We start from the raw sequence: 27189 nt of genomic DNA on the forward strand, positions 1-27189 counted from the left end.
TTCATCACAAGGACAGCAATAGCCTTCTGCCCTACTTGGAGCTCCTCCCTCCACTTGTGTTGGTAATCCATCCTCTCCTGTCACTACATCAGTCAGAACCAAGTCCCCATTGATTCCCAGCCCCATCCATCCCCTCATTCTCCTTTCTCTTCTTTATTTACTTTTATAAACATTTTTGTCTTACCCAGAATCTCTTCTCTATACCCTATGCCTCTACATTTCTTTGGAGTAGAATCTCAATCATCTTTGTATCTCTAGAAAATATTAAAAAAAAAAATATATATATATATATAAACTTCTAGATACAGAGGGTACATGTGCAGGTTTGTTATGTAGGTATACTGCATGATGCTGAGGTTTGGGGTACAGACCCGTCACCCAGTTAGTGAGCATACCACCCAATAGGTAGTTTTAGAAAAGATGTTGAATAAAGTAAGTCAATCTGCATTGGATAAATAGTATTAGAACAAGGGAGCTGATGTTCCCCCTCAGCTCTGTGCTGGTCAGAACATTCCTAGAGTATTGTGTTTTATTCTGGGCGTACAATTTGAGTGATGTGGACATATACTTGCATGTTCCTAGGTGTGGTGATAAAGGGACTTTAAACCATGCCGTGTTTAGGTGGGGTCAGTTGAAGGAAATTGGATTGTTTAGCCTACACAGCAGAAGAGAAGACTTGAGGTACAAAAGAACTGCTTCAAGTTTTGAAAGACTGGCATGTAGAAGGATTACCCTTATTCTATATATCTCCAAAGAATATGACTAAGATCAGGAGGTGGAAGCTACACAAAAAATGATTTTTTTTTTTTTTTTTTTTTTTTGAGACAGAGTCTTGCTCTGTCACCCAGGCAGGAGTGCAGTGGCCCGATTTTGGCTCACTGCAAGCTCCACCTCCCAGGTTCATGCCATTCTCCTGCCTCAGCCTCTTGAGTAGCTGGGACTACAGGCGCCCACCACCACACCTGGCTAATTTTTTTTGTATTTTTAGTAGAGATGGGGTTTCACTGTGTTAGCCAGGTTGGTCTTGATCTCCTGACCTCAGGATCCACCCACCTCGGCCTCCCAAAGTGCTGGGATTACAGACATGAGCCACCGCGCCCGGCCACAGAAAATGATTTTTATTCTTTTTTTTTTTTTTTTTTTGAGACAGGATCTAACTATGTTGCCCAGTCTGGAGTGCAGTGGCACCATCATAGCTCACTGCAACCCCAAACTCCTGGGCTCAAGCAATCCTCCTGAGTAGCTGGGACTACAGGCATGCACCACCATACCCCCCTAATTTTTAAAATTTTTTTGTAGAAATAAGGTCCAACTATGTTGCCTAGGCTGGTCTTGAACTCCTGGGCTTAAGGAATCCTCCTGAGTAGCTGGGACTAAAGGAACACACCGCCACACCTGGCGAATTTTTTTTTTTTTTTTTTTGAGATACAGTCTCCCTCTGTCCCCCAGGCTGGAGGGCAGTGGCGCAATCTCAGCTCACTGCAACCTCCGCCTCCTGGGTTCAAGCGATTCTCCTGCCTCAGCCTCCTGAGTAGCTGGGATTACAGGCACATGCCACCACGCCTGGCTAATTTTTTGTATTTTTAGTAGAGACAGGGTTTTGCCATGTTGGCCAGGCTGGTCTTGAGCTCCTGACCTCAGGTGATCCACCTGCCTCGGCCTCCCAAAGTGCTGTGATTATGGGTGCAAGCCACCACGCCAGGCCATCTGGCTAATTTTTAAAAATTTTTTATAGAGACTGGGTTTTGCTACATTGCCGAGGGTGGTCTTGAACTCCTGGGCTCAAGCCATCCTCCTGCCTCAGCCCCGAGTGGCTAGGACTACAGTTGTGTACTACCGCATCTGGCTAATTATTTTATTTTTTTGTAGAGATGAGGTCTTGCTACATTTTCCAGTCTGGTGGATTTACAAAAAGAAAAAAGCACCAAAGTTGTCCAATAGAGATTGCTCTGCCTTGAGAGATGTAGTGAATATCTTGTTACTAGAAGTGCTGTCTGGATGGTCATATGACAGGTGATTCTAGAGAAGATTTGAGCTTGAGAAGTATTTTTGCTTATACAGCCTTTAAGGTCTGTCCTAATCTTAAATTGTGGAAGAGCTGGATCCTTTAGCCAAGTGTGTTCTATCCAGGATGCACATTAGAATCACCTGGGGAAGTTTTAGGAACCCATACCAATGCTCACATCCCATCCCAGGTCAGTTAAATTGGAATGTTTTGACCAGGGCTTGGGCATTGGTATTTTTTAAGAGCTCCTCAGTTGATTCTAAAGTACAATCAAGTCTGAAAACCTCCAATTTAGCTCAGCCAAGCTGAATTGAATAAGATAGTGTGGGTTAGTGTTTTTTACACTAAATACAGTACATGTTTTATGTAGGTCAATATAATGTAAATGCCATTATATATTATATTTATGCCTGATTCAAATTCTTATGTATTGTGACGTATTAAAATACAGGAATAAAACTGAATTTCTAACAAACCATAATATAAGGATGCTCAGCATGAAGGATATTGTCCATAGCTATTTTCTTAAAATGTAGGCATGTACATGCACACACACACACACACACACACAAATGCACACACATAGGGAGGAAAATTTCATGTAGCAATTGGTAAACAAATGAATGAGTTGATTATTGGTCTGCTCAGAATAATAAATTGGGTATTATAAATTTGTAAAGTTATTGCATTCCTTAAAGCAACCAACGTGCCTTTTATTTGGGCATTGATCTGGGTCCATCATTGCGTGCTAGTAGTAAAGCTGGAAGGAGTATGTAGAAATGAAAAGAACCACTTGGCATTGGGTATTGACTTTTTCTGGAGCCACTCAAAGAAAATAAACTAATATCACTACAAATGTTTCAAATATTTTTTTGATTTGCTGTGTTTAGTTGTGTCTCTAGTAAGATGAGAGCTGTTTTCCTGAAGTAGTTTCCTACTTGTTAAATTTTCAACTTCCTTCTATTTAACTTTCTCTTTAAAGCTATCGGTGTCAGCAACCAGAGGGAAACCACTGTAGTCTGGGACAAGATAACTGGAGAGCCTCTCTACAATGCTGTGGGTAAGCTGTCATGCATGGATGTCAAATGTAGGGCCTTTCTTCACATTGCAAATGTGGTCATATTAAAATATCTTGCTAAAAAAGCATGCAGTCGCCAGGCGTGGTGGCTCACGCCTGTAATCCCAGCACTTTGGGAGACTGAGGCGGGTGGATCACGAGGTCAGGAGTTCAAGACCATCCTGGCCAACATGGTGAAACCCCGTCTCTACTAAAAATACAAAAATTAGCCAGGTGTGGTGGCACACACCTGTAGTCCCAGCTACTCGGGAGGCTGAAGCAGGAGAATTGCTTGAACCTGGGAGGCAGAGGTTGCAGTGAGCCAAGACCTTGCCATTGCACTCCAGCCTGGGCAAGAGAGTGAGACTCCGTCTCAAAAAAAAAAAAAACATGCAGTCATGGTGCCTATAATCTTGATGGGATGGGCAGAAGAGTCTGCTAAGAAATTAACTGTTGTATATTTACCATTTTTGGATCATACATATTCACATATTGAATTAACTCTCCCATGCTCTCTCCTCTTGCAGATTGTCTTACAAATGAGTGAATGTTTGCCAAATTGTTTTATAACCCCTGCTGTTTGCGACATCTAAAAGAGATCTTACCTCCTTACCCTCAAAAAATTAAAATTACATATGTTCACAGTCATTTTTCTATAAAGTATTTGTGTGTTTGTCTTTCCATCTAGGAACTTGAATTATTCTTCTAAGGTTATAAAAATAGAATATTCGAATTTTAGCTGCTTCTGCTACAAATGTGGCTATTTGAGCAGGGATTAAAAAACCCCAAATCTCAAATATACCACTTTTAGGTATCACAACTTATTAGGTGTAAATGATCCTGAGTATATTTTAGCATCATTATTAGCATGACAGTTGTTGAACACCAAATGATACTACCACTTCATAAAAGGAAAATTTTGTTCTAAATTACAATCACTAAAAGACTTCATTGTGTCAGATAGCAAAGCACAATTTTTTATCAATAAAATACTAAGTTGTGGGATGGGGAATGGAATCAGAAATTATCAGAAAGGGGATAATTTTGGGGGAATAATCTTTATTAAAAGTTAAAGTATTTAATGTTATTGTATTATAAGAAAGCATTTAGTATGTTTTCTGTATTTATGATAAAAAATTAAATTCTCAAAAAATTTGAAAGAATTACAACTAAAGATCCTTTTAGTACATCTTTTTCTGTGGTGGTTTTTTTTTTTTTTTTCTGGTTTTTTTTTGAGACAGTCTTGCTGTTGCCCAGGCTGGGGTGCAATGGCACAATCTCGGCTCACTGCAACCTCCACCTCCTGGGTTCAAGCGATTCTCCTGCCTCAGCCTCCCCAGTAGCTGGGATCACAGGCACCCACCACCACGCCCAGCTATTTTTTTTTTTTTTTTGTATTTTTAGTAGGGATGGGGTTTCACCATGTTGGCCAGGCTGGTCTTGAACTCCTGACCTCTAGTGATCCACCCATCTCAGCCTCCCAAAGTGCTGGGATTACAGGTGTGAGCCACCACGCCCAGCCAGAAGTACATGTTTTAAATGTTTATTTTGTTCTCATTCTCATGAGTAATTCATTTTGAATATAAGACTGACTATTTAATGACTAATATTTAGGAGAGTATCCTTTGATAGATCAGTGTTAGCTAACTTCCTGAACTAGTTAAGGTTTTACTTTCTCTTGTTTTCTTAATGAAAGGAAGAGCCTACTCAGGCAAACCAGAAAGTTCCAGTTAAATTCTGAGCTTTTTTTTTTTTTTTTTTCTTTTTTTGAGACAGAGTCTTCTCTTTCACTCAGGCAGGAGTGCAGTGGTGCAATCTCGGCTCGCTCTATCTCTCAGGTTCAAGTGATTTTCGTGCCTCGGCCTCCCAAGTAGCTGGGATTATAGGTGTGCACCATTATGCCCGGCTAATTTTTGTATTTTCGGTAGAGAGAGGGTTTCACCATGTTGGCCCGACTGGTCTCAAACTCCCGACCTCAGGTGATCTGCCCACCTTGGCATGCCCGGCCAGTTCCAGTTAAATTCTAAACATTGAATTGTAAAAATGGAACTTTGAACTTTGAATTGTTATTTTTCAAATAATGCAACTAGGTAAGCTGAAGTTATGCTTACAGTAAAGATTTAAGTAAATGTTTTACTAGAAAATCTTTCTGTGATGTGCTTATTTACTTATTTCCTTCTCTTCTGCCTGTGTCCCTCTGCACCCCTCCCCCCATTCTACGTGCTTTGCAGTATTAATTCAAATGTTCATAGGATATGAGGAAGTCTTTTCTTCTATCCTGAGCCACATACATGTTTTGAGAACCTCTTATATGTTTGATGTTATCCTGGGTACTATAAAGGATACAAATTATATTGGCTGTTTTTTTAAGCACTTTATAATCTAGTTTTGGAAAGAGAAAACTAGATTAGGGAACAATCCATAAAACAAAATTAGGGAATAGTTGATAAATCATGTGTTGATAAGTTGAATAGGACTTAGAGCAAGTACATATCAGTATGGATTTTGAAATTTTAGCATACTTTTCACAGTGGAGGTTGAACTTCACTTGGGCCTTGAAGCGTATATTGGATTGCATTAGGAAAAGAGAAAATTGAGGAATAATGTGAACAAGCTATGAAGGTGAAAATGTGTACATATATTTTGCCAGAGTAAAGAAATGGATGAGTTTCATGCATAGGTTGACTCATTTTTTTTTTTATTTTTAGTAGAACTAGCAGCGATAATGATACTCAGTAAGTGCTAACTGCTATTACTTTGGGATTGTGCTAAGTATTTTACCCATATTATTTAATCTCACTGACCCTGTGAAACAGATTTTACTACCCCTATTTTATAAATTAATTGTGGAAAAGCTCTATAACTTGTCCAATGGCATGTAGCTATAAGTAGAGTAAAGCCACAGTTTAAACATAAACACTCTCCAACCTTAAAGCTTGTGTTCTAATTTGGGTAGACAGGGGTTGGTGAGGATATAGAGGGGGCTGAAAGCCATGCAGTGTAGTGTAGAAGTGTAGACTTAAAACACGGGGCAGCTTGAGGCAAAACAGATGATAAAGGAGAGTTTAGCCATCCCATGATGGTGGAATGGGTTGTTTCAAACACACCAGTATGCTGAGAACAGCCAGAAAAGCTGGATGAAAATGAAATAAAATTCTGAAGAACTGGAAGGCTACCAAGGCAGTGAGGACAGAAGGAAAGCCCAGAGACATAAGCCTAGCATTTGGTGTTGCTTATCTCCTGGAGATATCGGTAGGTTCTGAAAGGAGTATCTGACAGGCTAAGCCACACTTTTGCAGGTCCATAAAGATAAGGAGGCAAAAGGTGAAGTCAAGGGCTGCCAAGGGTGGGGATGAGTGTTGGTAAAATCCCAGACTTTGGACTGGAACTGTGAAAGGTCAAATCCTGGAAGTGAGGTAAACTGAAAATAAACCAACCCTCACAGGAATTGAAGCCCAGATTCAAATGATCTTTAACTCTAATTGGATTAAGATGATCTGAGATTGCTAATGCTAGTGGCCTAACTTCCTTTCAGAAATAAAAGTAAATCCTTTCTGGAGGAAGACAACATCATCTAGAGCCTTAAATAATCTCTAGAATTTTTCATATGCATTATCTAGTTTTCTATTTAAAAAAACCATTCATACAAAACAAAACGTGACTGAAAAGCAACAGAAACAAGTGACATTAGAAACAGACTCAAGAAATTCAGATATTAGAGTTTTTAGACTTTAAAATAGCCATAATTAATATGTTCAAGGAATTAATTGACAAGATTGAGATTGATAATCTTGGCAAAGAATTGGAAGTCCAGTTTAAATGGACATTCTAAAACTGTATTAAGAGCTCAATTGATGGGGTTTTACCATCAGAGGAGACATAGCTGAAGATGAATTTGTGAGCTGGAAGATAAATCAGAACTGGGAGAGAGAGTAAAATATTTAGACTGAAGCACAGAGAAACAAAAGTTTAGAAAATGCACAAAAGAATGTAAGAGAAATATGGGAAAAGGTGAAGAAGTTTAATATATTTGTAATTGGACTTCCAGAAGGAAAAGAATGAGAAAAAACGAGGCGGAAATAACATTTGACAGATAATGGGAGAAAGTTTTTCAAAACTGATGAAAGATAGCAAGCTGTAGATTCAATAAGCACTATAATCCCTAGGCAAGATAAATATACAGAAGACCATACTTACGCTGGGATATGAAGATATAAAGTTTTGAAGTAGCTGAAGAAAAAAGATATATAACCTTCAAAAGAGTGACCCTAAGACTTTCAGCTAAGTTATCAATGGTAACAAAGGAAGTCAGAATGCAATGGAATGAAACCTTTAAAGTACTCAAAGAAAGTAACTTCCACATACAGTTCTATATCCGGTGAAAAAATTATTAAGAAATGAAAGTGAAATATACTAGGAGTTGGTGAGGATATAGAGGTCACCAAAAGCTATGCAGAGTAGTGTAGACTTGATACACTAGGCAGCTAACCCATTCTCTTAGTCCATTCAGGTTACTATAACAAAATACCCTAGATTGGATAATTTATAAACAACAAAAATTTTATTGTTTATACATTGGATAGGGCATAAGGAGGAGGGAGAAAATAAAGCGGGCCTGTGAGATTTTCAGCCTGAGAGAACAGAAGGAAATTAAGTAATATTTAGGGGGTACCAACCTGAGAGAAAAAATGGCCTTGTTTTTGACAAGGTGAGTATTGAACTTGTAATAGAAGCTAATTCTGGGCAATGAGAAATTAGATGGTTCCAAATGTAGACTTGAAAATTGATAACATAGATGTGATAATCTCAATTTATTATGGATGAACTCACTATAGTAATTAATGTAAAATTAATTCAATGAAAGAATAGGTGCCTTTCTGTGTTCTAGGTTTTGTGATAACCCTTAGCATATAGTGACAAACCAGAAAGACCTTGTACTTGCCTTTCTGCTACAGAAACTAAGGATAGGAGTTTGGAAGCTAGAAGGAGAAAGGGAAATAGGAAAGGAGGAGAGCCACTAAGAAATGACAAAGATAGATTCTGCCTCCAGTTTTATTTCATCCAGGAAAACACTAAAGTGTCATATCTCCATGTAGGTCTTTAGTTGAAAATATCAATATAATATTAAATCTTTAGCAGTTTTATTCTAAAACAACACAAGGTAGGATGGATGGAAACAATGAGATTTTCACGTATATTTGTCTTTGGATTTCTTTTGCTTTGTTTATATCACAGTCTGTAGGTTTTATACTTTTTTCTCTGTCTCGGTTCAGGCTACTTTAACAAAAATGTCATAGACTGGTTGGCTTATAGATTAGAAATTTATTTCTCACATTTCTGGAAGCTAGAAGTTCAAGATCAAGGTGCTTACCCATCTGGTGTCTAGTGAGGACCTTCTTCCTGGTTTGCAGATGACTGTCTTCTCATACTCATATGGCAGACAGTGATAAAAAGCAAGTAAGCTCTCTCTTTTTATGAGGGTACTGATCTCATTAATGAGGGCTCCACCCTCATGGCCTAATTTATCTCTCAAAGGTCCCATCTCTAATACCATCATATTAGGGGTTAAGATTTTAACATATGAATTTGGAAGAGACACATACATTCAGTCCATAGCGTTCTCTTTGTATGTTTTCTTCCTTCGTTGTCTATTTCTCTTGTAAATCTCAGTAATTCTATGCCTGTCCTTCTCCTCTTTATTTCTGTCTTACTAAATTATACAACAGATGATATATGCATATATATATAGCTGTATATAAATATATACATTTTAAATAGAGATAGGGTCTCACTGTGTTGAGTAGGCTGGTCTTGAACTCCTGGCCTCAAGTGATCCTCCCATCTCGGCCTCCCAAAGTGCTGGGATTACAGGTGTGAGCCACCATACCCGGCCAGATGAGCAATATTTATTACAAACAAGCATATGAGAGGAGCACCTTATGTTTCCCTTTTTAAAAACTTCTATGTGGCCTCCTTTCTTTATGGCTCAGGGACACTTGATAAGCAATAATTCACTCACTCCCACTACAGTAACAGAAAAACCAAGATAGGAGAACTTCAGGATATCATTGGTGGCCACGGCATAGGCTTGATGAAGGTAAAGACTGAGAAGGGCTATTTGTTTTTGCTTGCAATAAAGGTGTGTTTGTTTATTGACATCTTTTCTATCAGATACAATCATAAACAAAAAAATTTAAATGGGTCCATTGAGGAAGAGATGGCCTAATTTACAAGTTCTATATATTTTTAGAATTTATCTGTTAATTATGTGATTAATAAGGTAAACATTAATGTGATATCTAAAATGGGGAAGTGTTACTTTGCATCACTGCTTTCCAGCCAGTGTACCATGATGCAGGCATTTACAATAATGACCTCATTGGTGGATCAGCAAGAGCTTTGTGGCCCTGGAACCGAAGCGGGCCTTGGAATTCTCTTGGCTCTCTTCAGTTGCCCTAGTCTTCCTGGTACTTCTCTGTCTCCCTTTTAGCATTATCTTCAATATTCCCTTCTACGGGGTTTCCTCTACCCACCCATTTTTCTAAGCCTTTTCCTTCCAAAAGCAGCTTTTATTAATGGTCTACATAACTTGTTGTCTTCTAACTATTATTGAAAAAGTAAATAAGCCACAGACTAAACTGACCAACAAGCACAAAACTACCCAAGTAGTTAAAATGTGAAGTGGGAGAAGGCTTGAATCAGTGATGTTTAGTATGTTTACACACACATTTTACTGATGCTACCAGGGAAATGTTCTGTCCGAACTAGAATGGCCTAACTGTATTTCCCCCTAATTGGCCAAGTTTGCTCACTCATCACTGCAGTTGATTGGTATGTATGGTAAGTATAGAGCAATATGACCCTCACTCTGGTAGCTTTCTGTAGAGCACAATTCTTGATTTAATATGAAAATACCATTCATAGGCCAGGCGTGGTGGCTCACGCCTATGATCCCAACACTTTGGGAGGCCGAGGTGGGCGGATCACCTGAGGTTGGGAGTTTGAGACCAGCCTGACCAACATGGTGAAACCCCGTCTCTACTAAAAATACAAAAAATTAGCTGGGTGTGGTAGCGCATGCCTGTAATCCCAGCTACTCGGGAGGCTTAGGCGGGAGAATCGCTTGAACCCAGGAGGTGGAGGTTGCAGTGAGCTGAGATCGCGCCATTGCACTCCAGCCTGGGCAACAAGAGCAAAACTCCGTCTCAAAAAAAAAAAAAAAAAAAAAAAGCATTCACAGTAGGGACTAATCCAGCAAGGCAAGAGTCCCTGGCTTAACACTTTTAGGATATTAAAGAAAACCACCCACAAAAAATATTTCGTTGTCCCTGAAACATTTTTCTATATTTAAATGGTAATGCAAACATGTTTTTCTAAGATGTTGTATTTAAAGTTCCCAATGGCACACATAACTCTTTATGCAGAGTGTTGCAATTTTAAAGATTGGTTATCATTTTTACATTTTTTTAACATACTGGTTAATACTGGGCCAATTATTAAACCTATGTGATCATGAGTTGTGATCTGAACCTTGAGCTCAATCCTTTTATCTTTTCTGGAACTGGCTTATGTTTCAAAGAATCAGCAGAAAAGAAAACCATAGATGACAAACCACCTAAAACGCCTAAGCACACTTAACTTTAAACAATAAAGTATTTTTTTAATTGGTTCTTTGTGGGAGAAGGTTTTTCACTTTTGTAAAATCTAGAATTTTCAGCTTTATTAAGGTCCACTTAATTTCCATTAAAAAAATTCCATTATCACAGGATTCTTTGAAAACCTTACATCTCCCACAATCCTGAGTAAAGAAATACTGCTGTATTTATTTTGCAGTGATTGAATTATTCAAATCTGGCCAAATAAAAAGAAACTGACTTAGTTTTCAACTTTGAGTTCTCCAATCTTTAATAATTATTTTTATCCCATTAAGACTGTGACGTCATCATGGCTATACCTACCTAGAGGTTTAATTCTAGATTCAGGTTCTGGGTTCAGATCCTAGCTTTTCCACTTCCTACCATTCTGTGCCTGTTCCCTTGACAGTTAAACTGGGGAGATGAAAAGTGTAGACCTTATAGACTTGAGGTGTAGATCAGTGAGTTAATCCATGTAGGATACTTAAGCCAGGACCTGACGGACTATAAGGCTTCAGTAATTGTTAGCTAGGGCCACTGTTCTGAATTGGCTGATAGCCTTTTTCATCCAGTAATGCCAGATGAAATGATTGGTTTATACATGACAGGTGTTCCTAGGGGAAATGCAGAGCCTACCTGGGATCACCCACACTCAAGTCAGTCATTGATATTTTGGCATTTTATACCCAAGAGCTGAAACTGGCTTCAGCCCCTGGCTTTTGGCATATATGTAAATCAATCTTTCCTTCCCAACTCTGTTTTACTTTTGGCCCCACCTGTTTCTGAGAATGTCATCAGGTAAGGGGCAGCCATCAATATAGTCTCTTCCACCTTGCAAATGACCACTTACCCAGCTTAATTAATAGCTTAGCTTTTGACAAATAGTAAAATGCCATAACTAAATCTGTTTTACTACCATGTCTCTTGTGGGAGAAACAACCCAATAACACTTTGTATAACTGTCAGCAGTCTGTGCTTAGGATGTGTTCCGTAACCTGGAGCCTCACCTTCACCTCACTTCCTATCACCCTAGCAGCTCATGACAGACCATCTCAGAGAAGATTTATTATTTACCTTTGTTTCTAGTCAACTGGAAATCAGCTAGATGATTTTAGTGGGTTTTTTTTTTTTTACTTTATTTTGTTTTTCCTTCTATTGTCATGACTAACGAAAAACTGGAAAGTTATGAGGTTTTATTATTCTAAATATTTAAAAAGTAATTTATTCCTCTGTACTGTTTGTTACTATGTCACTAAGTCTAGCCCATGGGGATTGAGGCAACTACATTTATCTTCACTCTTCAAACTTTTTTTTCCAGAACAAACTAAATCTACCAGACAGATTGGATGTGACTTTATTTAATACAAATAAGTTCAGATCATCCAAGTTATTTTTATTAACTTACTTATTTGATGGGCTTGACCATTTAATTCTGCTTTACTTGATGTAGATAAGGGGAGGGACATACCTTCTAGAAGTGGGCTGTCTAGTGTTCTGGACTCCCTAGCATCAATTTTCCTTCTATTTTTTTCCTAATTACTTTGGAAGTTAGCAATCCCCTGTTCCCTCTAGACACGTTGCTCCCTTCTGTGGAGGTGCCCTTTACTCCCAGCTATCTTACCAGGAAAGTGCTTTCTTGGGGACCTGCCTTCCCAAAGTAGCCCTTTCATGTCTTAGTGTAGATGGCCACAACACAGACTGTAGCATGCTCCTTGCCATTCCTTTCTAACATCCTCTAGGATTGTGCTCCCTCAGTACATCATCCATCATTTCAATTTAGTGGTTGAATGAGTAGTCAATTACCACCTGAGCCACTTTTCTAATTAGGATGCATATATGTTGCCAGATAGAGAAGAGTCATCCTAAACAAGAAGCAGGTATTTACCTGGTCTTCATCCAAATGGAAATATTATTGAATCAGAGATTCATACTGGACTTCCTTTGTTCCCTTTCTGCTCCCTGCCTCTTCCTTTTCTTTTTCTACACCAATGTGTAGAAAAAATGTTCATTCTGATGAACTTGCCCAAGTGATCTACCATTTCCTAAATGGTCAACAAGAGACCTTGAACCTGGCCATCTCTAGCATGAATTGCCCTTATTTCTTCTAATGCTCCAGCTGCTCCAGTTTCTCCTGGCCCTTCAGTTCCAGTTGCCGTTGTTCCCTCTGGCTCTTCAGTTCCAGCTCCTGGTACTTCCTCAGGTATTGGTGCTCTGGCTATTGCTCACTTCCCAGCCTCCCAAGTCCTATATGTTGGGGGAAATTGACTTCTGCTGCCAGATCTGGATCTGTCATTCCTTTTGATTGTTCTCAGAGATTACCTACACAAGGGGCTTAGTCCTCCAGCTTGGGAGTCTTCTCTTTGGCTTTTAATCTCTCTGCAAATCTAATTCTGCCATCTTAGCTTCTTTAATGAGTTTTCTAATTTTTTTGTTCTTAATTCAATTAATTTTGAGCATTTGTGAATTGCTTGGTAGTGTACCAACCACTGATATTTTTCTCTTTGGCAGTTTTACTAATGCATTCCAGGTATTCTAACTGCCTTAATGTCTGTCTATAAAAACACAGTAATTATTATGACAGGTTTCTATGATCATGGAACAATGGAAGGAGAAAGACTTTAGAGACCATCTAGTCCAGCCTCCTTATTTTATATTTAGAGAATCCAGACCAAGAAGGGTAAAATGAGTTGCCTAAGTCACATAGCTTATTGGTGGTAAAGCCAAACATTGAATTTTGGTCTCCCTGATTTCACATCCAGTATTTTGATTCTTTGTGGTGAGGATTTAACTCTGTGTTTACCACTATTGTCAGTCATAGCTGCAAACTTTCAAGTGAGGAATAAAGTGCCTAAGTGGTCCTTGCCAAGGAGCAATAGAATCACAGGGCCACTGGGACTTGGGGAACCATCTGATTATCGGGGGGTTTCTTTAGATTTTTTTTAACATATAATTGGAACACACCTAGTATTTTAAAGAACATGGCTACACCTAGTTGTTTAAAGAACAAGGCTACAGTAACCAAAACAGCATGGTACTGGTACCAAAACAGAGATATAGATCAATGGAACAGAACAGAGCCATCAGAAATAATGCCACATATCTACAAGTATCTGATCTTTGACAAACCTGACAAAAACAAGAAATGGGGAAAGGATTCCCTATTTAATAAATGGTGCTGGGAAAACTGGCTAGCCATATGTAGAAAGCTGAAACTGGATCCCTTCCTTACACCTTATACAAAAATCAATTCAAGATGGATTAAAGACTTAAATGTTAGACCTAAAACCATAAAAACCCTAGAAGAAAACCTAGGCATTACCATTCAGGACATAGGCATGGGCAAGGACTTCATGTCTAAAACACAAAAGCAATGGCAACAAAAGCCAAAATTGACAAATGGGATCTAATTAAACTAAAGAGCTTCTGCACAGCAAAGGAAACTACCATCAGAGTGAACAGGCAACCTACAAAATGGGAGAACATTTTCGCAACCTACTCATCTGACAAAGGGCTAATATCCAGAATCTACAATGAACTCCAACAAATTTACAAGAAAAAAACAAACAACCCCATCAAAAAGTGGGCGAAGGACATGAAGAGACACTTCTCAAAAGAAGACATTTATGCAGCCAAAAAACACATGAAAAAATGCTCACCATCACTGGCCATCAGAGAAATGCAAATCAAAACCACAATGAGATACCATCTCACACCAGTTAGAATGGCAATCATTAAAAAGTCAGGAAACAACAGGTGCTGGAGAGGATGTGGAGAAATAGGAACACTTTTACACTGTTGGTGGGACTGTAAACTAGTTCAACCCTTGTGGAAGTCAGTGTGGCGATTCCTCAGGGATCTAGAACTAGAAATTCCATTCGACCCAGCCATCCCATTACTGGGTATATACCCAAAGGACTATAAATCATGCTGCTATAAAGACACATGCACACGTATGTTTATTGCCGCATTATTCACAATAGCAAAGACTTGGAACCAACCCAAATGTCCAACAATGATAGACTGGATTAAGAAAATGTGGCACATATACACCATGGAATACTATGCAGCCATAAAAAATGATGAGTTCACGTCCTTTGTAGGGACATGGATGAAACTGGAAATCATCATTCTCAGTAAACTATCGCAAGAACAAAAAACCAAACACCGCATATTCTCACTCATAGGTGGGAATTGAACAATGAGAACACATGGACACAGGAAGGAGAACATCACACTTCGGGGACTGTTGTGGGGTGGGGAGAGGGGGGAGGGATAGCATTGGGAGATATACCTAATGCTAGATGACAAGTTGGTGGGTGCAGCGCACCAGCATGGCACATGTATACATATGTAACTTACCTGCACATTGTGCACATGTACCATAAAACCTAAAGTATAATAATGATAATAATAATAATAATAATAAAAGAAAAAAAAAAAAAGAAAAAAAAAAAAAAAAAAAAAGAACATGCTCTTGAAAAGATGAAAAGAGTTTCTCCCGGGAGGCGGACGCTGCAGTGAGCCGCGATTGCATCACTGCTCTCCAGACTGGGCAACAGAAAGAGACTCTGTCTCCAAAAAAAAAAAAAAAAAAAAAAGAGAGAGAGAGAGAAAGAAAAGAGGTTCTCATGTTTTAGTATTATACTGAATTACTTGAGACACTTTTAACAAAAGTACAGAGGCTCAGAGCTCAGGCCTTGCCTAGACCTGCAACCAGAATCATGCAAGGTAGGGCCTGAATTTTAAGGTTTTCCAGGTAGTCCTGGTATGCTTTATAGGAAAGAACCACTGCTGTGAAGTCTAGCAGTGTTTCTCAAAATGGGGCACCTATTTAAAAGTCAGATTTCTGGGCCTCATTCCCAGAGCTACTGTCCTAGAATTTATGGGGATGGAGCCCATCTTTAAGCTCCCTTGTGAATGTTATGTCCATTAAAATATGAAAAAACACTGGTCTAGAATATTTTAAGTCATTAACCAAAAAAGCCTAGAGCAGTGGCTTTCAAATGTATTTGTTCATGCCTGTTGGTAAGAATTATGTTTTACATAATGATTCAGCAAATCCACGTAACTAAAAAAAAGTTTCACAAATCAATATTTATCTTACCCAGTGCACTGAACTCTGATATTTTCCATTCTAATTCATCCTATTTCAATTTTTAAAGTAGGTAATCAAAACTCACTAAATTCATTTTTAAACTCATAGCTCACTGTGTTTTGAAACACTGAGTATTGAGATGTGCTTGTTAATTTTACCTATCATAGATTTAAAACTTTTCTAATTCTTCTACTTTTTCTAGTTATTTCTGTAAGCCAATAACACCTGCTAGGATTGCTTACCTGTAAGGAAGGTCCACTTTTGTCACAGTCATACAGTACTGCCACTGTGTAAAAGTAGACTGCCCTTGTTCCCTGGGCATGGGAGATCTTGCCACCTCCATGATGATGTCACTAATGGCTTGTATCAATCACAGTGTAAATAACAGAAAATTCTATTTCAACTAAATGAAGTTTACAGCAGGGGGCAGTTCTTTTGCTCATGGAAGCAGCAGTCCAAGGGTAGCTAAGTTCAGGTGCTGTTTGATTCCAGACTCAGACAGTATCACCTGCATCCCCCTCAAGCCTGCCTTTTCTGGGATGGCTCCTGATGTGGCATATTCAACTCCCCCTTCATGAGGGCAGCAGGCCCAAGCCACGCACTGCCAAGGTCAACTGAAAAGAGGGACTCTTGCAGACTGAGCACAAATCTCTTTGACCACATGTTGTCTCCTGATCCAGTCACTGGGGCCCAGACCCATTCCTGGAGCTGGGAGTAAGATCAAATCTCAGGCACACTACATGGCTGAGGATGAGGGGCGGACCGATTTCCTAAAAAGAATTCGAAATACCTCTCCCCAACAGATGCAGGAGGAGTAGATACTGGGCAGCGAATGCAGATGTTATCTATTATAGGCCATCTATTTTCATGGTCTTTCTCTTTTCCCTCCTGTTTTCTTGGTTGTGGTGAGTCTTTTCTTGCTGCTTTTCCCACCTACAGAAACCAGTATCTTGTCCTGAAGTCCCCAGTTTAAATCTTGTGGAAAGTAGCCACTGTCAAAATGAAGTGCAGGGCCCTCCAGGGAAATGACAGCATAAGTAATTAGAAAGAATTGATTAAAATTTACTACAGGAAATAACTGCTTTTTAATGAAGAGAATGGAGTAATATAGAAGAGTTAACCAAACTACACAATGATTACTAGCATTCAGATATGTGGTAGTGGACAAGCTTGTATAGTCTTCCCTGGAGTCCTTTAAATAGACTATGAAACTGAGTCTTTTCAGGAGGTATCTGAGCAGTCAGTGTCCTAAAAATATCAAATGACCACAAATAGATTAGAAGTTATCAAAGTTTAAGTACAAAACTTAAATCTGGCGAATAAAGCTCAGCTGATTCTATTGGCTGCCTTTCACAATTACTTTATGTACTATTTAATGTTTCCTCTTCCTGAAGCCTACTATCATGAAGCAAAACAGAAATCCTTTCCACCAGGGGGTTAGAAAGTAGATGATAGCTACTTAGTAAGGATAATGTTGATCCATTAAAATGGAGATTTTTTTTTTATACTCCAGCAGAGAGAAAGAATGGTGCCTTTAAAAGTATTCTAATGATTCCGGGTCTAGCATACTTGGAAAGATTTCAATGTAAATAAGCATTTCATACATAACAGACAGAATCTTTTGTTTCCTGAATAACAGAATCAAGTTATCTACTTTGTCTTAGTCACAAATTGCTCCCTAGTTTGTTAAGATGGACACTTTATATATGGTATGATGATCCTGGGTTTTGCATTTTGTGCTACCAACTAGCCTGCCTAGCTTTAAGATATTCTCTGGCCTCATGTGTGCTTAGAAAATCTATATTCCAAATATTTCTTGTAGTTTTGTTCTATAAAAATAATACAAAATAAGCACTCTAAGGTTTGTATTATTCTCCTAACTTGGTCTGTAATTTTGCATAAAAGCTTCAAATCCTCTCATAAATTTATTTTTATCTAACAATATGCCCATTCATTTCTAATTTTGTAATTTCTATCTCTTAAAAGCTATAGCTTTTTTTTAAAATTCCTTATAGAAACTAATCAGTCTTTTATCCTTGATAGTGATTTCAGTAAGTTCTTATTTTTAAAATGAAGTTTTTCATGTATCTTATTTTATTTTGGTCTATAGTGTGGCTTGATCTAAGAACCCAGTCTACCGTTGAGAGTCTTAGTAAAAGAATTCCAGGAAATAATAACTTTGTCAAGGTAAGAATTTCTTCAGAAGTATACTATAAGAATATTTCTTTTTTTAAAAAAAGTTTGCAGATTTCACTAGAAAGAAGCATCTTATGGTACAATAGTTATTTGATACAATTTATAGAATCTTTTTCCCGGATAATTGAGGCCAACTCAGGTCTTTACCTTCCCGTCTTTCTTGCTCTGTGGTGGATTGGAACAATAATAACACAGAATTGACAGGCTGGAAGAGATTATAATGCATCCCAGTGGCTTAAGTCATACTTCCCAAGGGGTGCTTTTTTTTTTTTTTTGAGACGGAGTTTTACTCTTGTTGCCCAGGCTGGAGTGCAATGGTGCGATCTCGGCTCACTGCAACCTCTGCCTCCTGGGTTCAAGCAATTCTCCTGCCTCAGCCTCCCGAGTAGCTGGGACTACAGGCACGTGCCACCATGCCCGGCTAATTTTTTGTATTTTTAGTAGAGATGGGGTTTCACTGTGTTAGCCAGGATGGTCTCGATCTCCTGACCTCATGATCCGCCCACCTCAGCCTCCCGAAGTGCTGGTGGGAGGGGTGCTTTCTATAATTGAACTATGTTTTCCAAATCTATCCCTGTTTTTTCTACTGCCCATCAAAGAATGTTCTGGCTGCTTTTGAGTTTTTAAGCATCTGGATTCAGGGAGAGAGAAAGTAAAAGACACTCTAGCCCTTTATTGAACCCCTCTTCCACTTTGTTCATATGAAGAAGGCTAATAAAACTGCCTAATTTTCAGTCCTTATATAGATCCCTCTTCACATAAAGGAAGGGAGAGTGAATTTTTAAAATAGGCGAGGAATTTTTTTTAGCAAGGTCAAGGCCAAGTTCTTCTAGCATCTAAAAGGAAGTTCCCTTTTTCTGTTTTTGTTTTTTGTGATTTTTTGTTGTTGTTGTTTATCCCCTTTTTATTTGTCAGTGGGATGCTTGTATCATTTTCTTCTAAAACTATTGTTGAAATCCCATTAATTGCAGTAATCTGACCATTCCGTCCCCCCACAATAACTTCAGACTTGTCCTGAATAAATCATTTTCTATTCTGTTCCTTTCATCACCCTGCCCAATCCTCATCCTCACCTCCAGCTGCATTCTGCTTCGAGGGATGCATGCTTTTCTCTCCGATGTCATTTTAGGCAACTTTTACACTTTCTACCCCCATCATGAAAATAAGATATTATGTACTACCTCGCTATTGACTTTGTGAGATCTTCCCAGGTCATCTTTTGGGATGACCCTTGTTCCTTCAAATTAAATAATATTTCCATAAAATATCTCCTTCCATTTTTTTTTTTTTTCCGAGACAGGGTATCACTCTGTTGCCCAGGCTGGAGTGCAGTGGCACAATCTCTGCTCACTGCAACCTCTGCCTCCCGGGTTCAAGTGATTCTCCTGCCTCAGCCTCCCCAGTGGCTGAGATTACAGGCAAGCACCACCAAGCCAGGCTAATTTTTTTTCTATTTTTAGTGGAGACAGGTTTTCACCATGTTGGCCAGGCTGACCTCAAACTCCTGACCTCAGGTGATCTGCCCGCCTCAGCCTCCCAAAATGCTGGGATTACAGACGTGAGCCACCGCGCCCGGCCTCCTTCTATTATTTTTGTGCATTGATTTCTTTTTTTTTTAAAGAAAGCTAGAAAACCTTGAGTTAAGATTTTTAATTTACAGGTTGCATTAAAGTATTAAATCCTTTGGTTTGAGTTTTCTTACAAAACCATACTCATATGAGATAGGAAGGAAAAAGTTATCACTTTCTGTAGTTAGGTGATAAATAAGAATAGAGATGGGGAGGGGAAACATAGTTGCATTATTTTTGTGTATGTATTTTCTTTTTCTTTTTTTTTTTTTTTTTGAGACGGAGTCTCGCTCTGTCACCCAGGCTGGAGTGCAGTGGCGCGATCTCGGCTCACTGCAAGCTCCGCCTCCCGGGTTCATGCCATTCTCTTGCCTCAGCCTCCTGTGTAGCTGGGACTACAGGCGCCCGCCACCACGCCCGGCTAATTTTTTGTATTTTTAGTAGAGACGGGGTTTCACCATGTTAGCCAGGATGGTCTCGATCTCCTGACCTCGTGATCCACCCGCCTCGGCCTCCCAAAGTGCTGGGATTACAGGCGTGAACCACTGCGCCTGGCATATTTTCTTAACTAGTTAACTTTAATCAGCCTTTATGTACATTTAGTGTTTAATATACTAACCACAAATCAGTTGGGTTTGACCCATTCTCAAGGAAGATTGGTAAGCACATGTGTGTTTCATTTTTACCCATTAATCTTTCTTCAGTTCACATTCCCTCTGTTTAATATATTTGCTAAATTTAGGCAACTGCTGTTTTAGATAGAGTAATTCTGTGTTGCTTTATTTATTTTTTATTTTTTATTTTTTTTGAGACAGAGTCTCGCTCTGTCATCCAGGCTGGAGTGCAGTGGCGCGATCTCAGCTCACTGCAACCTCTGCCTCCCAGGTTCAAGCGATTCTCTTGTCTCAGCTTCCCAAGTAGCTGAGATTACAGGTGTGCGCTACCATGCTCAGCTAATTTTTATATTTTTAGTAGAGACGGGGTTTCACCATGTTGGCCAGGTTGGTTTTGAGCTCCTGACCTCAAGTGATCCACTTGCTTCAGCCTCCCAAAGTGTTGGGATTACAGGCATGAGCCACCACACCTGGCCCTGTGTTGCTTTAATTTGGCATGTCTTTGAGCTCTACTTTAGTGTCTACTAATTTCATGTTATGTTATTTGAACATGTGTGTGTATATATGTAAAATATATTATTAAGTCTTATTGTTTTAAAAGTTTTCTGGTTATTATGATTTGGTATACTCTCTGATTTTTAATAGTTTAAATGTCATTTTTATGGAATATAAAATAAACAGCATAGTTTTGGGCTAGGTTCTACATGCAATACTAATTTATTGCAAAAATCAACATCTACATTGTCACTATCTAATTACAGGATGTTGTGTCATTTAATTTTCTCTTTACCTTGCTACGTGGATGCCCTTTGAACTGTAAACATGTCACCCTAATCTTTGTTCATGAACATGCTTTCCTGTGCCATGAGACAGGAATAGTATTTTTATTCATAATACTATGGGATTGCCTTCAGGGTCTTTGAATATTTTGTGATTTGTTGAGTTCTTTTGTTTGGTGGTTTTGTTTTAAACTGTTACACATTTCATTTGCTAACTGAACTTCACAACTGTTTTAGTCCAAGACAGGCCTTCCACTTAGCACTTACTTCAGTGCAGTGAAACTTCGTTGGCTCCTTGACAATGTGAGAAAAGTTCAAAAGGCCGTTGAAGAAAAACGAGCTCTTTTTGGGACTATTGATTCATGGCTTATTTGGGTATGTTTAAATATAATGGATATATGGGGAATTTTTTCAGAAATTTTTTCTAGACTGCCTTGCCTATTGTTTTCTACTAGCAGGTCAGACTTTTTAATTAGCAGCATTATGAAGAAAAACCACTCAAGAACCAACAGGAGAACATTTCAGCTTCCATTCGAGAAGCATTTTTGCCTACTTCCTCTTTATTTTTTCCTGTCTTACTTCAGTGAAAATGAAGGATAATTACCAAAACTGTATCTAATATCTATTATATTTAGGATGAGTAATTTAGGTACCCTTTCCCTGTTGTCTGTTATATACTCCTTTCCCACTAGCCATGTCTTAGATGAAATGACTGTTTAGCAGGATAAAATACCTAGAGTACTTTTATCCTTTGCTTTCAACATTACACAACTGTCTCTTGTATAATCAAGCCATAATATGAAAGTAAATCATAGTGGAAATTTCTATTTAGAATCTTTTTGCCTAAGCTGAACACACAGCAATCATCAACCTATGGCCAATCTTGTTTCTACTATACTCACATATTCTTTCTCCCCACAGATAATTTTAAAACAAATGCCAGACATTTCATTTTATTTGTAAATATTTCAGTAAGTATGTAATGATCTTTTTCAACGTTCAAGGGAATGTCAAGGAAATATTGTCCCCACTCTCACTTGCCAGATCCACAGAGCAGGTCTTTCAGAACCCATATCAGAAAGAGGCGCCTTCTTCACCTCTCCATGTGCTTGGCCAGGGCAGAATGTGCTTTGTGTTCATGGCCAGCCATTTTCACGTGTGTCAGTCACAGTTGAATGAGTACCTTTGACAATTGCATCAAACCAGAGTAAGGCAAGATGTGGAAACTGTGAGCTGCAGGAGACTCAAGGGAGCACATTTTGGCTACATCCCACTGGACGCTGTTTATTGACCTTTGTTCCTTTCCTACCTCTTATTGCTTCCATGTAAAGGAAGGCAGCAGTGCCTTCAGTTCAGGCATGTGGGTACACCTGAGAAAGAAAGTTTAAAACTCTCCTTTCAGGATATATGCTTAGGTGAGTGTAGACAGCATAATGCGAATTGTTATTTAAACAACAACAGCAACAACAAAAAAAACCAAAGAGATAACAACAACACACAATTCTCTAATAATCCTTATGAGGCAGATATTTCAATTTATTTCATCTTGCCGAATTTAATAAGACTCTGAGTTTTCTCAACATAATAGGATGAAAACAAAACTGATTTTTTATTTATCCATCAAGTAACTGGTATTGTGCTGATAAAGTGGCCACTAGCCACATTTGGCTATTGAGCACTTGAAACATGATCAAATTGAGGTTTGCTGTAAGCATGGAATATACACCAGATTTCAAAGACTTAGTACAGAAAAAAGAAGGTAAAAAAATGTAATGTTCCGTTCTTTTGCTTTACGTACTCTGCTGATTATGACCCTTAACAATATGTAAATTAAATTGCAAATAAGTACAAATTTAACCTGACTTTTTTACTCTGCCTAGAGTTTGACAGGAGGAGTCAATGGAGGTGTCCACTGTACAGATGTAACAAATGCAAGTAGGACTATGCTTTTCAACATTCATTCTTTGGAATGGGATAAACAACTCTGCGAGTAAGTTCTGTTTTGCTCTAAATATAGTTTTCCCAATACACTACCAATTTATAACCGAAATCTTAATATTTTCAGATGTCAGTGGAGCACCAAAATTTAACTGTTGATATTTCAACTACAATATGCAAATCTATGTTGTGTGTTTTTTAAAGAGAGACTATTATTGCTTATATAATAAACAGGCCAAACTAATTATTCTTTACGGAAGTTTAGGTTCCCTTATAAAAGTACTCTGGTTTCTGTGTGCTTTCTCATTTTTATTGATTGGCTTGCATAAAGTTACAATGTTAAGTATCTAAGAATATAGCTATGTTCTGTTGGCTTACGTATTTATTGCTATCTAACTCCATGCTCAAAAACATCCATTTCTAATTGTTATTTATGCTTTTTGCATTTAAATACATATAAATGTTTCTAGATGTCTATTTAAAACAGTGTTAAATACCCAATCTTCTTGTTTTTCAGATTTTTTGGAATTCCAATGGAAATTCTTCCAAATGTCCGGAGTTCTTCTGAGATCTATGGCCTAATGGTAAAAAACAAACAAACAAACAAAAAACACACAAAAAAAACAAAAAACAAAAAAAAACACCTAATGATTAAAGTTTTTTTATTAGAAAACAACTTTACTATTCATAATTCAAAAGTCAACTGTGTTATGTTTTGTAACTTAAAAACTTTACAGTCCTTCTTATCAATGCATTTGCATTTATAAACTTTAATTGGTTTTTCTTTGAGTATTATTATTTTTAAAGAATTGATGGGATACTCTAACTTTAGATGTTGGCATGAGCCAATTTATTCTTTGAATCCAAATAACTGTTTAGTAGTTGTGGTGTCTGCTTTTAATTTAGCGGAGAGACTCTGCATATTTAGTAGTGTTCTTTTTCCCATTGAGTCTTTTTTATGGCCAAGCTATGTTATATATTAGATTCTTTGTCTGCCTGAGCAAAATTTAGCAAAGAAACTGAAAGCAAAGAGTCTGTTTCTGATTTGGGATTGCTAATTAAACTAGTTTCTGTAATGGACATTTTTACTTTTGATTTCACTGAAATCCAGTAAAGACATAGCTTCAGCAAAAGTGTGCCTAGCATCATTAAGAGTCTGTGGTTAAACATCAGGAATAAAAACCTCTAGGAGGATTTGCACTGGTGTTTGAGCACAAAAATCTGGAATTTATGATAAGACTCAGGAATAAGTCTGATAAATTACAAAAAGTATTGCTTAGACATTTCGTGAAAGATATGAGAAACTTCACTTACAAAGTTAATAATAATATAGATGAACACTAAGTGCTCTGGATAAAGCTTGAGCAAGAATTTTTAACTGTTTCATTTATAATAAAGCTTTTTAAGGCAACATAGAATTTCTTAAGGGAGCCATAGTCACTGCTTATCTACAGTAAAAGTGCTTTGATCATTTCATAGCTGTCTGCAAACTGACTTGGGTCAAGGAAAAAGAAACGATGCTTGAGAAATAGTTTCACAGGATGGTTAGAAAAAAAACGTTGAACTGGCCTAGTTTTCTCTTGTATTTAAAATATTATGCTTCTATCCTTCTTTTTCCCCCTTGCTGACTATAGAAAATCTCTCATAGCCTGGTGAGTAGGTTGCCCACCAATTATGTACCCATTCATTTGGAAAAGATACAGTGCACTTCCATTTATTTTTAGACAAGCGGAAGTCCATTTACTAAACATATATATCTAGAATTTCCGTGACCTTCCAAATTATTATAAGCTCTAGTCAGATTTTAATTTTAAAAAAGAACTTAATCTTGTTTGTTTTTAAAGAGTAATGTTCTAAAATAAAAGACTAAGGTAGTTTCCTGGAATGAGAGATTCTGATATTCTCATAAAGTACAACTGTGATGTGCTTTGGGCTTTACCATAATAGGGCAATTAGATAGATATAGTTTGAAATGTCTATTTTAAATGATATATTGACCACCTTTCCAGACCAGTTAGTTGGAAATGCACTGTTACTTTTTCTGCATGCTTCATCAAGTATGCTCCAGGAGGAGCATCAGAGGTGCCTCCCTCTGAAGAAAAAAGAGCACTTTACATGCCTGAACACACATAGTAGATCCTGTTGATAGTTTGTTAATTTTGAAAATATAAGCAAAGACTTCTTGTAATACTTAAATATATCAAGATATATAGCCTCTAGGTTTCCTATAGATTCACTTTAAGCCTTTTATGAAATTTACCCTTTACTTAATATCCAGGTTCAGATTTTCAAAGAATATATACAGTAAATGAAAATAGCAGGTTTTGCTGGGCACGGTGGCTCACGCCTGTAATCCCAGCACTTTGGGAGGCCGAGACGGGCAGATCACGAGGTCAGGAGATCGAGACCATCCTGGCTAACATGGTGAAACCCTGTCTCTACTAAAAATACAAAAAAATTAGCCGTCGGCTGGGCGCGGTGTCTCACGCCTGTAATCCCAGCACTTTGGGAGGCCGAGGTGGGCGGATCACGAGGTCAGGAGATCGAGACCATCCTGGCTAACATGGTGAAACCCCGTCTCTACTAAAAATACAAAAAATTAGCCGGGCATGGTAGCGGGTGCCTGTAGTCCCAGCTACTTACTTGGGAGGCCGAGGCAGGAGAATGGAGTGAACCTGGGAGGCGGAGCTTGCAGTGAGCCGAGATCACGCCACTGCACTCCAGCCTGGGCAAGAGGGAGACTCCGTCTCAAAAAAAAAAAAAAAAATAGCCAGGTGTGGTGGTACATGCCTGTATTCCCAGCTACTCAGGAGGCTGAGGCAGGAGAATCACTTGAACCCGGGAGGCGGAGGTTGCGGTGAGCCGAGATGGTGCCACTGCACTCCAGCCTGGGCAACAAGAGTGAAAATCCATCTCTAAAAAAAAAAAAAAAAAAAAAAAAAAAAAAAAGAGAGAAACTAGCAGGTTTTGAATTAACCAGAAAACATGAAAGAAATAAAATGATACCAGCTATCTAGAGGACATTTTCTATTTTGTAAAGAGTTTCTACATTTATGCTATTATTTCTTCATTATCATAGCTATGTGAAGTGAATTCTATTCTTGCCCTCACTTTAACAGACAGGATATCTAAAGCTCCCAGAGCCTGGGAGACTTGCTCATACATGGCAGACCAAGGAGTCAGGTCCAAAGCTTTAGTTTGGTGCTCATCCTAGTACATCATCCCTACTTCAGGGATTTTATATATATATATACACACTTTTTTTTTTTTTTTTTTTTGAGACAGAGGCTCACTCTGTCACCCAGGCTAGAGTGCAATGGCAGGATCTTGGCTCACTGCAACCCCGCCTCCTGGGTTCAAGTGATTCTTCCACCTCAGCATCCTGAGTAGCTGGGATTACAGGTACCCGCCATCATGCCCGGCTAATTTTGGTATTTTTGTGGAGATGGGGTTTCACCATGTTGGCCAGGCTGGTCTTCAAGTCCTGACCTCAGGTGATCCTCCCACCTTGGCCTCCCAAAGTGCTGGGATTACAGGCATGAGGCACAGTGCCCGGCCGGGGATCCTATTTCTTAGTTCTCCTAATTCCTTAATATCATTAAATATTGCCTTGAGTTAATGTGTCTTTTTTTTAAATTAAGGTTGTAAAGTCTACAATCAGCCACTTAAATCTCACTTTTCTTCCTAGAATGCTGGCCATCATGATCAAAATAAAAACCAGTATTTATGACATAAATTAACTGTTGCTTATCTAAATTTGAAGAAAGATGTTTGCTATGAACAAATAATGTACAATACCTGAACACTCTTGTGTTTAGAGCAGCTTGAGTAGAAAGAAAAGTTGCTGAAATATGGCCTTGCAAAATAAATGTGTTTCATACTGGTTTGATAACTATTGGAAGAATATATTAGTCATTTCTTAATAATGGCAATAATAGCAAAGTACTAATGAACTTGAGCAATCACGTAGCCCAATCTCCATTTTGTAGAGAAATAATGTGATGTATTGAGAGGTTTCAATAGCCTGCTAGTAGATTAATACTAACTAACTAACCAAGAGTAGAGCCCTCATTTACTGGCTCCCAGTCTAACGTTTTATGTTCATTCTCCAGTGCCACATCTCTTCCTGTCATTCTAGGAATACTTGTAGTATCTGTCTCTTTATCATTCATTTAGTTGAAATGCTTTTTTTGTCTTGTCTGCCCACATCCTCTGGCACATTGCTACTTGTGTTCACTCTTGTTGCAGTTATGTTAGTAGAGCCAAAATTTTGTGACTTTTCATAATCCTTTTTTTAAATTTT

General features: G+C 38.3%; 1 protein-coding gene across 7 annotated transcripts in view; it reads left to right on the forward strand.

Moving 5' to 3' along the window:
- Positions 1 to 27189, forward strand: part of GK (glycerol kinase) — a 79220-nt gene that overhangs the window by 21172 nt on the left and 30859 nt on the right. For 4 of the 7 annotated variants that reach the window (XM_054471716.2, XM_054471720.2, XM_054471717.2 and 1 more), the window contains 6 exons: positions 2988 to 3065; positions 17902 to 17978; positions 21186 to 21323; positions 22829 to 22938; positions 23404 to 23470; positions 24521 to 24538. In XM_054471716.2, the coding sequence (XP_054327691.1) occupies positions 2988 to 3065; positions 17902 to 17978; positions 21186 to 21323; positions 22829 to 22938; positions 23404 to 23470; positions 24521 to 24538 (488 nt within the window). The remainder of the gene's footprint in view (positions 1 to 2987; positions 3066 to 17901; positions 17979 to 21185; positions 21324 to 22828; positions 22939 to 23403; positions 23471 to 24520; positions 24539 to 27189) is intronic. The other 3 variants (XM_054471718.2, XM_054471721.2, XM_054471719.2) reach the window with 1 other exon arrangement.

The sequence above is a fragment of the Pongo pygmaeus genome, chromosome X (assembly GCF_028885625.2).
Source record: "Pongo pygmaeus isolate AG05252 chromosome X, NHGRI_mPonPyg2-v2.0_pri, whole genome shotgun sequence".
NCBI lineage: Eukaryota > Metazoa > Chordata > Mammalia > Primates > Hominidae > Pongo > Pongo pygmaeus.